We start from the raw sequence: 11,929 nt of genomic DNA on the forward strand, positions 1-11,929 counted from the left end.
CATGAGGCCGGAGCCGCCGCCCGCCGCCCGCCCGCGCCGGTGACGAGCCGCCGGGAGGTCGCGCTGCCCCCGCCGCGGACGCCCCGGCTCCGCCGAGCCCCCTCCTTCCGTCGGCGCTCGGGCTCACCGCCCCCCGGGGGCGTTCCTGCGGTGCCGCGGGCGGGGGGAGGCCCGGTCCCGGCGGGGCTTTTCCCTGAGAGTGAGACAAGCACCAGCGCAGGGAGCTCCGGCCGGTGCGCGGCCGCTGCGGGTCCGAACGTGGGGCTGCTGGCGTCGGGAGCGCCGGGCTGTGACAGACGCGCACCTGCCCGGGCTGGAAGCGCCTGTCCGCGTAGCGGCCGCCCCTCGGGGTCGGACACACTTTGTGGGCATAAACATTTTTTAAACTTTTTTTAAGAACTCGTTTTCTGGGATTTTTATAAGCCACCCTGTAGTTTGCGTTGGTTTTCTGCTTCTCCCGCTTCAAGGTAGCGTTTGCTCTGTTCTTCCTGGTACTGTAACACGGGGACCTGAACGGAACTGACATTTTAAGTACTCCAGGAACCCTCCGGTCCATCCACCTGTTAAAGCGAGCAGTTGTGCTTCCTTCTTTCTTCTTTTTTCCCCGTGTCGCCTGTTGGATGTGATGGAACTCATGTTTGCGGAGTGGGAGGACGGGGAGAGGTTCTCCTTCGAGGACTCCGATCACTTTGAGGAGGACTCCCTTTGTTCCTTCATCTCAGAGGCAGAGAGCCTTTGCCAGAACTGGAGAGGATGGCGGAAGCAATCGGCCGGACCCAATTCTCCCACTGTCAAAATGAAAGGTGAGATCGCCTGGCATCCTCGGGTGTGCTGAGGACACGTGGTGGCAGGGGTATGAGGTGCTGGGGGTGAGGAGAGCCACAGGGTGCTGAAGGTGTGAGCAGAAGGCAGTGTGGGATGGCTGTGAGGGCAGCTCTGACCGCAGGCTGAGATGAGAGTTTATGTGGGATGTTAACACAAAGCAGAGTTTTGGATGAGTTCTCACCTGTGTGATCTCAGTCATACCGTAGTGCTGCTTTTCTGAGTACGTTTTCTGAACTTGCTGTTGGAAATCTGAAAGTAGCCTTTGGGAACCAAAGAACAAACTTGTTCAGGAATAGTTATACTCACATTGGGTCCTAGTTGCATTGACTAAATTAGACTGAGGTATCATAAAGGTTCTTATAACTGCTATACAACTTCACATGTTTGTATAGAACAATCTCTTTTTCTTACCTGTCTCTGTAATTTTCTCTTATTTCTATTAAAAAATGAAAACATTCTTTTGTAGTAGTAGAGCGAGAAGGCCTTGTGACTGTGACAGAGGGGCAAGCAAACCACCATGTGTCTGCTTCGGAAGAGTTGCTTTATTTCCTTTCTTCAGACAGTTGGTTCTTTCTAATAGTAGACAGGAAAAAGGCATTAGGAATTAAAGAAAAAAAAGAAATCTTTAAAATCACTGTATAGCTGCTGAGTTAGTGCTAAGAAGTTGCACGAGTGTTTCCTACTCTTCCTTTCATCTCCTTTCGTTTCTTTCAGTCTGGTGTCAGTGCTTTCCCTGTTACTACTGCCCTTTGCGACCATAGCTGCCTTGTTACTGCCTCCCTGACTGAGCTGTAAAGTTTTGTTCTCTTCTGAGTGATGGCCTTATGCTGAGAGTTCAATTAATAATGAGTTGTGCTAAAATCTGGCAGTGTTATGCTATGAACAAACATTCACTTATCACTAGGTTGGGACTAGAAAGTACACTTTGCATTAACCACAGGCTTTTCAGAGCAGCTTAATTTTTAAACTTTTAGTGTATGTGAACTGTCCCTAGTCCCAGATATGGAACTGTCTGCGTCTCTTGACTGATTAGGTGTAGAGCTAAGGATTGCATGGGCATTTAAAAGAAATTAATTAAAAGAAGAAGATAGAAAAATGCTGAATGCACATCCAACTTGGATGGCTTTTGGTATCCTGGTCATACTGGCAGGATGTGTGGCTTTCCCTATGAAACATCCTATTTTATGCAAAGAGGATGGATAGTGTTGGAATTAGCTTTCTGAAGCTGTGAATCTGGAGATGCAGAACTAAGGGTTGGGCACGGTAAACTTCATGTTTTGCTTGAAGTCTTGTGCTTAGTAATGTGCTTGCAAGGAACTGAGGTTTTGAAAACATGCTGCTGTGGAAAGACTCTAGTTCAGCAGAGGTGTATAAAACTGGTTTGTGTGAGATCTGCCGGTCAGACTGGTACTTGAACAGGTGATTGGTTTTTAGTTGCATGATCTCCAGGGCTTTGGTATGTGATTTTGTGTTTTCCTGGGCCCAGCCCAGTACCTTTGGCTCTCTTGACCAAATTGGACAGCAAACAGCAATTGCTTCTCTATTGGCATCCACTTGTTGCGTATTAAAATGAAAAATCGGTTCAGTAGATTGTGCATTTTTGAAATCTTTGGTGTCTCACTTGTCATGGGAAACAGAACAGCTGACATGATTGTTGTGATAATTGTAATAATTTACACCTATGGTGATGTTGCTGTTCGAGGTTCTGCAGACCTCTCAGCCTGTGGAGGCAAGGGTGGCATTGTTTGTACTTAATTCATATTTTTAGATTTTATCTGCAGAGAGATCTAATTCCTTTGTAAAAAGTTTTGGCTGTAACGTGGGGATATCTTGAGAAGTGCATGAGCATGGATTTGTTGCCTAAATAATTACTTATCCACTCTACAGATTCATGCATAATACCGTTGACACAGAGCTCTTGCAGGTACTTTTCTGTATGCAGTGTGTTGCCAGTGAGCCTGGGCTGACTTGGAACCTTTCATTGTCTGGAATCTGCTTGGATTTCAGGAAACTTGTGCAGATCTAACTATTTTTAACACCTCTTTGTGACATTGTTTTTGTAGTCAGAAAAAGCAACATCGAGAACTTGCCAAATCCTGGGCATGTTAGTCATACTGAGTCTTCTAAAGTGTGGTAGTTCTCAATTCAGCCTGTGTATTTTTTTATTGACACGGTTTACCATTTTGTAGTAGCCTGTGATGTAGCTTCCTACATGAGCAAAAAATGAGGTTAGATGCAGAGTGCTTTGATTTAAAATGCGAAGGGAAGCCAAGAGGAACTACATTCTGTGAGCTTTTTCCTCCAGTCAGGCAGCTCAGGCTGTGTTTTGATTTGGGATCAGTCAGATGGGTTATGTAACACAGAGGATTTCTAACTTTTTGTTTTGAGTTTGTCTCTGTGAGAGTCCAATTCGTCATTAATTAATTGAAAGAGAATCCTCTTGAGACTGAGGGAAGTGCTGCTGGCTGGGGATTCCTCTTCTTAAACAAACGAACAAACCACCATCCCCACCACTTGCAGGCTTTTTAAATTTTGCAGCTTTTGCTTTGTGCTCAAGTGTTTTTATTATTACCATTAATATGGTTCTTTTTCTTTCATTTAATTTTCACTGAGTTTATGGTCAAGTCTTCTTACGTTACTTTCTATACAAGAGTATTCTCTTCAAATGTAGAACTGATAGTGTGAAGGAGAAGCCCATTGCGTCTCCTTTATGGATGCCCTTGGATTTTGGCTCTTGTCGGTTTCCACTGATTCACCTGTGCTGAAATCCCAGAGGAAGTTTCAGCAAAGCATGGCTATTCTGGGGAAACCAAGAGTCGTTTTGAACTTTTATTTTAGAAATGCCTTGTTTGGATAATGGACTGCCTTCATTACTTGCTTTTACCTATCTTTTTTTCTTTTTTGAATGAGATAATGCTTGTAACTGATATTTGCCTGTATACATCATTGATGAGACATGCAGTTGTACTTGCTGAAGTAAGTAATGGGCAGACATTGCTCAAGTCATTGTGAGTAGATGTTTTGAAGAACAATGTCTTTGCGGTGTTTTCAGAACCATCTGCTTCCTCAAGTTGTTTTATGGCTCCAACTCACTTTCTTCTAGTCAAGTTACATTCCACCAGTGTTTTGCATTTCTACCAATGAAAGCACCCTCTTCACGTTCTCTCCAATTTTCTAGATAGACATTTGCTTCCTGGAATCCATTATTAGAGCCAGTATGGTTCTCTGATTTTCCTTCTCACTTTTAGAGTACTTGCATTTTTCACTGGCAATTGATGTAAGCCTGGTGGCTAGGGGAGCTGGACTTGTTTGGAGAAGAGAAGCTTGGAGAAGAGAAGGCTCTGGGGAGACCTCTCTGTGGCCTTCCTGTACTTGAAGGGAGGTTATAAATGGGGAGGGGAGATGGACTTTTTACACGGTCTGATAGCGATGGGACAGGGGGGAATGGCTTTAAACTAGCAGAGGGGAGATTTAGGTTAGATGTTAGGAGGAAGTTCTTTACTCAGACTGAGGCACTGGCACAGCTGCCCAGTGAGCTGTGATGTCCCATCACTGGAGGTGCTCCAGGCCAGGCTGCATGGGACCCTGGGCAGCTGTTCTGGTGGGGGGCAGCCCTGTCCATGGCCAGAGGTTGGAACTGGGTGATCTTTAAGGTCCCTTCCAATCTAAGCCATTCCATTACTGTGTACCTCCAAGGGTTTTGTTATCAGTTATCTTTAGATCTCCAAACTCACTACTGTGGCTTTGCTTCTTCCTCAGAGCCTCTGTTTTCCCGCCCTTAGTCTTTTACAGCTTCTGAAGAATCGGTGTTTACCAAACACTTAAAAAATTGCTGCAAATACTGTAGGGTTGGTAAATAGTGTGTTCACAATATTTTCTGTTTGGCTTGTATTTATTCATTCACGTCTACAGAAAATGTGATGGTGAGTTGCATTGAAATTACACTCAGTAGGCACCTGGTCGTAAAGCCTGATCTTTTGTTTCCTTCCGTCAAGCATTATGTACTGTGCTCCAAAAAAAAGCCTTGGGCTAAAGTAAGAATGATTCAGGCAGTCATCTCCTGAAAATATTCTCATTATACAACCTAAAGAAGTTTGTATACTTCCAAACTGTTAGGAATGCCCACCATGTTAAGTAATGGGCACAGTGCCTCAAAGTACAAGCTGTAGCGAGGGAATGATTGGCAGAGGGCAGACAGAGCCTGAGGTGGAGATGTGATCGGTTTAGGGAGGCAATCTGGTAGAAGTCTGAATTGTGTCTTTGAGGTAAAGTGACGGTGGCTGATTTTCATTAATTTATAAGGACAAACAATAAATGGCTTAGAGAGCAACACTTCTTCCTCAAGATTGCCAGTTAGAACTCAATAAATTAAAGTTAAACCCTTTCTCAAAGAGTTATTGCAGTAGCAGACATGAAGAGAAACAGGTAATCTCTTTCGAATTTATATGGTGTGCTCTTTAGACTGCTCTTGGAGGAGAGTGTTGGTGTCATATGGAGTGCCCACTCAGAGCCTGAGGAAGCTGGAAATGAACATTGTGGTTTGCTCTTTTCTTGCTGTTACTGTGTATTGGACAGCTGCAGTTGATTTATTATTTTTTTTTTCTGCTGCTTTTGTGCCTCTGGTAGGGAAAGGGGGAGGTTATGTCTGTATTTCTGGGAGATACAGATGTAATGCATCTTGTTTGGTTTTTCTTAGTGTGATACAGTGTAATCTCTTTCAGCCTAAATACCTCCTTACAGTATATACAAGTCCACTGATAATGTTAAAAAGCCCCAAACAATAACTATTGTACTGAAGTATTGTACCAGCTGCCTATTGAGTTCTTCATAGGAATTAAAAATCTGAATGTTAGTGACAGGATATTGCAAATGCTTTATGAAATGAGCAGAGCTCAGCTGTCCACTGAGGAAAGATAACGTGACAGTGGAGGCTTAGCTGCTGGTAGGAAAAAGGTTTCTCTGTATTTTCTCACCCTAGTAAGTGGATTTCCCTTATTTTTGTACGGCATCCCATTATCCATAGTGATTGGCAGTGTTGTCTCACTGCACAGCAGCAGCTGAACCGCAAGCTGAGTGTTGTGCAGAGGTTCTGCCAGCTGCAAAGGCAAAGTCAATTCAGTAGAGCTGAAGGCACTGCAGAGAAGTCAGAGCAGGTCTGTCAGGACTGATGGGCATCATTAAATGCAGGGCTCCAGAGCTGTGGTGCACATTTCAGAAGCTGTCCGGAAGTTTCTGCCAAACCCGAAGGTTGTGTCACGATGCAGTGATACTTCTGCCTTTTGGGATGAATGCTTCTCACATGTTTCTCATTTCTTTTGTGCGCTCCTGAGCCTTTTTGAGGTAACTGAATGTGTGAAGTTCCTCTGTTCAGGAGTGGCACTGGAGAAACCCCTTCAGGAAGCTGTCTGGAAAAATGCGTTTTTACTGCCATGATTGGAAATGGCCGCTCCATTTTTGACTCTGCTGCTGTCCTCTAACCTCTTCCTTTAAATAGGCTTCTCTTCCCTTCTGAAGAAGTCTTGCATGTTCTTTCCATGTTGTAGTGTCTCCTCTTTGTACTGGGAGGCCTTCCTAGCTCCTGTGGCTTTTTCTGTGTGTTTTTCTCCTTCCTTCCCCCTTGAGAGATCCCTGTGTTTCTGAATGACCTGCGATCAGTGTGTGTGTTTTGGGTGGACTGAAGCCAGTGGGGCTGTTCTCTGGGGCATGCTTGCCTCTGGTGAAGCAATGGTAGGGAGGCAGGTTTAAGCCTGGCTGCTGGACTGTGCTCTCCCTTTGTTTCCCATCCATTTCTTTATAACCTCTTCCCTTATTTTTCTTTGGCCTGTTCTTCATTGCTAAAGGATAAAAATAAAACCCATCTATATATATTTTACCTGTAGATAAGTAGCTCTTTCCTGAGGTGAAAACAGAGTGAAGACAAAGCACCTCGAGCTGTACTTCATGTTTGAAATTTATAGTTATCTAGAGAAGTGTAACTTAACAATTAAATGCAAATATCTTTTTATTGATTATTTTACCCAGGATAACACTGCTAAAACAGTCCTTTGTTTTAACACATGTAAGTGTGTTGCATGTGTCACTTCTCTCAATGCTTACTGTAAAAATGGTTTTCTTCTTTGAGTACTTAAAGCGGGTATTTTAATCTCTATGTGGTTTGTTATTGTAAGCAGGAAGAGTGAGCAGGAGACACATGTGCAGGCAGTGCACAGTGCTGTGCCTGGAGCTGTGCCCCCACTGTGTGCCTGGGGTCACTAGCAGGGGCACTGGGGGGTGAAACCCATTGCTGCAAAAGAGAACACGTGTTTATTTATTTATGATAGAAATAAGTAAAAGTATAGGAGAAAAAATGTAAGTTAGAGCTTAAATCTATTCTCATCTCCAGGCAGATTATTCAGTTTTAGAATCTGTTTTGTTCTGGGTCTCCTTTTGAAGATTAACATCCTGAATGTGGGTGAATCTCCGTGACTCTTCATTTGATCTTTAGTGATTCTTTGCCAGTTGTCAAGATTAAAGTTTGCAGAAGGCAGACAGGTTCAGTGTGCAGAGGTGGTCCAGGAGCTTTGCATATTGCACTGGGGTATTGTCAGCTTCGTGCTCTGGAGTGGTATTGCTTCTACTGTATGGCAGCATCATCTGTTTGAAGAGCTGTCAGTTAAATGTGATTTAATATGTAAGTTTAAAAGTTTGGAATTCTGGTTCATTTTGAGGAACAGCAATAAAGCCATATAATAACCTATATAAAGAAGAAGTTAAGCCTTTTAACATTTTCTATTTCTCACAGCTTCAATGAGAAAAGAAGTGAGAACTGAACTGTTCAGAGCTATGAGAGTCTGTTTCCTAATATAATATATCTTGAGTAAAAGTTCTTCTGCATACAAGTTGTGTAAGTAACTTCAAATGAATCTTGTGAACAGCCCTTTTGTTCCCTCTCTGGACGTTCTCAAATCAATGTCTTTCTTGCAGTGTTTGTGTAATAACTGTGGAAAAGTTCATTTTTAAGCAAATGTAAATTCAGTAATTATATCTATTTACAAAAGTTGGTGGGGGGGACTATAAGTGTTCTAAGTACTCAAGTGGTGTTGGTTTTGAGCAACTGAGAAAGCTGCTGCTTGCATAGTGTAGGTTATGAATCTTTGCTTGGTCTTGATGCCCAGGATTATTAAGTGGTGAAGTGACCTTCCTGGCTACTGAGTATGACAAAGGTGACCCTACATGTTTTTAAATTAGTGCACAATTGAAGGGAAAGGTGTGTGCGTCTCAATTTAGTGAACAAGAGAGTGTTTTGCTTGTCTGTATCAAGTTCTTGGTAGTCCATGATAACAGAGTGATACAATTCATGTTAGTATGTTGAGAAAAAGATAATACAGTGAGTTAAATGTCAAGAAATATCAAACCAGAAATAATAAAGAAGTCGATAAAAAAGTAAAGATCAAGGACCACAGACAGTCTTGTGAGCAAACAGCCCCCCTGCCCCTGCAGTGTAGCTTTGAAGGAACAGAAATGGACATCAGTGATTTGATCAATGTCTGGTATGCCAGTTACAAAACTGGGAGCAGAAACCATCTCCTCTTAATTGTCTGCTGTCCTAGTTATTATACAGTACTTTGTTCCAGGGGAAGAAAGGAATGCACAGCTTCAAAAGATGTTTTATGTACTTTAATGAACTTCCGGAGTAAGTATTTGTCTGTTTAAAATATCTGTAATTAATTTTGATACTGTTTGGAGCTTTATATCTCTAAGTAAATAGTGGAAGAGTCAAAAACAGTGTATTATTTAGCTCTTTAAAGTGCAAACATCTCTTTTAAGATTTCGTTGTGATTTCATAGAGAACAGCTTTTTTTCTGTCACCTAAAATCATAGGTTGTCTTGGGTTGAAAGGGACCCCAAAGATCATGTAGTTCCAACCCCCCTGCTGTGGGCAGGATTGCCAACCACTAAATCAGGCACTAGATCAGGTTGCCCAGGGCCCCATCCAAACTGTAAGTCTGAAAAGCAGTTGTGAGAGTACTTTTAAATAGAATAATGGCTAGATGTTGATTTTTCAACTTTATTCTTATACATATTATCTGTCATAAGCTCTTTCCTCCCTCTTTCTCGTTTTTGACCCCTTTCCAAACTCTGCAGAAGTAAAATTGATATGTTAAACTCAATAATATAGAAAGGTTAGAAATTTTTAAAGATTAGAGAGCAACCATGCATAATGTACAAGATATTTAAGATGCTGGTTCTAATTTTGAAATGCCACACATGTTATTCGTAGGATCACTAAGGTCAGAAAAGACCTCCAAGATCATCCAGTCCAACCGTCCACCTGCCACCAATATTTCCTCACTAAACTATGTCCCTCAGCACAACTTCTAAACATTTCTTGAACACCTTCAGGGACGGTAACTCAACCGCCTCCCTGGGCAACTCATTCCAGTGCCTGAACACTCTTTCAGAGAAGACATTTTTCCCAGTGTCCAACCTGAATCTTCTCTGGCACAACTTGAAGCCATTCCCTCTAGTCCTATCATTAGCGATGCGGGGGAAGAGGCTGACCCCCACCTTCCCATAACCCCCCTTCAAGGAGTTGCAGAGAATGATAAGGTCTGCTCTGAGCCTTCTCTTGTGCAAACTGAACAATCCCAGCTCCCTCAGCTGCTCCCCATAAGGCTTGTGCTCCAAAACCTTCACAACTTCGTTGCCCTTCTCTGAACACGTTCCATGGCCTCAATGTTTTTCTTGTGAGAGACTCAAAACTGAACACAGTACTCGAGGTGCAGCCTCGCCAGAGCTGAGTTCAGAGGGATGATCACTTCCCTGCTCCTGCTGCCAACACTATTTGTGATATGAGTTAGGATGCTGTTGGCCTTCGTAGCCATTTGTGCATACTGCTGGCTCATATTTAGCCAGGTGTTGACCAACATGTTCAGGTCTGTTTCTTCCATGCAGTCTTCCAGCCACTCTGCCCCTAGCCTGTAGCATTGCCTGGGGTTGTTGTGGCCAAAGTGCAGGACCCAGCACCTGGTCTTGATGAATTTCATCCCATTGGCCTCAGCCCAGCAATCCAGCCTGTCCAGATCCCTCTGTTGGCCCTTCCTATCCTTAAGCAGGTTAACACTTCCTCCCTTACTGAGGGTATGCTCAATTTCTTTGTCCAGGTCATCAGTAAAGGTAGTGAACAGATCAGGCCCCAATACCAACCCCTGGGGAACAACACTTGTGACGGGTTGCCAGCCAGATGTTACTCCATTCACCACCACTCAGTGGCCCAGCCCTCCAGCTGGCTTTTTACACAGCAAAGAGTGTACCTGTCCAAGCCTTTCTAAGTTTCCTCCTCTGGTGCTGTGTACTCGTGGGCCATGAGTATACACAGTGTTACCAACAAGTAGATTCTCATGTTGCTTAGAATCTGTGTGGTTTTTTTGATGCATTCTTTTTTCCCTGTTGCTTCATCTATGCAAGGACAGTAACATTCTGGCAAGGCTCGTGCCACCTCCTGCTTGTTCAGCATCAGAAAACATTGAAACTGATTTCTTTGACCATGCTTTTATTGGTGCTTTAGCAGCTGAAGATGCAGCTTATAGAGAGAGTGCTATTTTGAATACATTTCATTCATATGTATTTGTTTCCATACAGCTGGAAACATAATATCTTCTTAAAAGAATGAAACAAAAGAACTTTGTCAGGCTGTGATATACCCATTACAGTTTTGTGGAGCTATGTATTTTGAGATAAATGGCTCTGTGAAAACTGTCTGGTTTTAATCAAACATTACTATTATGAGTCATTATTAGTGTTTCTAGTTTACTCCAACAAAAACAAAAGAAAGGAGAAAATGTTGGTACTTAACTACATTTGACCTCGTTTATTCTGTTAAGATGTGTATTCAATTGGCAAATGTATGTGCTGATTTTTCTGTATTTAAATAAGAATCTGTTGATAAATGGGCAGTACTGAAAAAAATGGGGAAATTAAGAGGTTCCCTTTTCTCAGAAGGAGACCCAGAAGGGCTGCAGGAGTAGTGTATTCAAACAAATTCTTAACATCCTCAGTTGGCTGCTGCAGGTAGGGAACATGAGTGATATTTTTTGATGCTTCATTGGCTTTTTTGTCTTCCTCTTGACCGTTAGGTTTAGTTTGCGGCTGTGGGACAAATAGTGTAGCTTTTGAGCTCCTTTTTCATATGAGATGAGGATTGGAATGTAGAAGAAAGGGAAAGGATAAATGGATAAGAAAGGGGAAAGATGAAAAAAGTCTGTTTGCAGGAGAAACCACATCTGCTCTTGGGAATAAAGCTGGGTGCTACAATACAGGAGAACAGCCTTAGAGAAGGTGAAAGAGGGAGGTCAGAAACAAAAAACAAGTCCATATTTTCTACAGAAATATAGATGCAAAGCATGATAAAAGAATTATTGCCCTGTTTTCTGCAAGCAGCGGGAAACTTTACAGGAAGGCATCCAGTCGCACTTCTTCCTCACAAGTTCAGACACTCAGAGGTGACTTGTTGAACCAGTGGAGCTGGTGAGTGCTTGGGCCAACTCTGGCTTCCTCTTTTGTTTGGAGAGGTGAAAAAACAAGTAGGTGATGGCCTTTATTTGCCATCTTGAAATAGTGGTAAACAGGATTAATGCATTAGTGGAGGTCTGAAAACGTTTAAAATCTCATTTTATATTCTTTATTTTACTTTTTTTTTTTTTTTTTTTTTTTTTTTTTTTTTTAATTACATTTTTTTTTGTTAGGCTAAAGATTGGTAAAGATGCTGCTTTGAGCATGTGTCCCTACCCAGAGTTAAAGAATGGAAGAAGTGATGTAGCCTTGAAGCAAAGTTAGCCAAGTTGCCACCTGGACTCTTTTTAGATCTGTTCACTGAAACAATGCCTACTTGTAGTCAATCCATTATTACTGGCGTCTTGTCAATGTATGTGACAGATTCTTCCTTGGAACACAGCAAAATTTGCTAAAGCCGTGAATATTGAGTATTGTATGACCTTCTGGAATCTATCCATGCCTTGTTTCTTATATTTGTAGGACTTCAATTTTCACAGATCCCAATATGCGTTCAGGTTTGCCTGACTGTGTATTTGACACGTTGTTATTCTTGAGATTTACATTTTCATCT

The 11,929-nt window shown here is 42.6% G+C and overlaps 1 protein-coding gene across 3 annotated transcripts in view; it reads left to right on the forward strand.

Annotated features, from left to right (window-relative positions):
- Positions 1-280: 280 nt before the first annotated feature.
- ZSWIM8 (zinc finger SWIM-type containing 8) overlaps positions 281-11,929 on the forward strand; it is a 76,310-nt gene continuing 64,661 nt past the window's right edge. For all 3 annotated transcript variants that reach the window (XR_006168705.1, XM_042818005.1, XM_042818004.1), the window contains exon 1: positions 281-803. Coding sequence is in view for 2 of the 3 variants with exons in the window: in XM_042818005.1 (XP_042673939.1) it covers positions 626-803 (178 nt within the window). In the remaining variant the exon portion in view is untranslated. The remainder of the gene's footprint in view (positions 804-11,929) is intronic.

The sequence above is a fragment of the Centrocercus urophasianus genome, unplaced genomic scaffold (genome assembly GCF_019232065.1).
Source record: "Centrocercus urophasianus isolate 14NV4802_14NV808 unplaced genomic scaffold, USGS_Curo_1.0 seq_17, whole genome shotgun sequence".
Taxonomy (NCBI): Eukaryota; Metazoa; Chordata; class Aves; order Galliformes; family Phasianidae; genus Centrocercus; species Centrocercus urophasianus.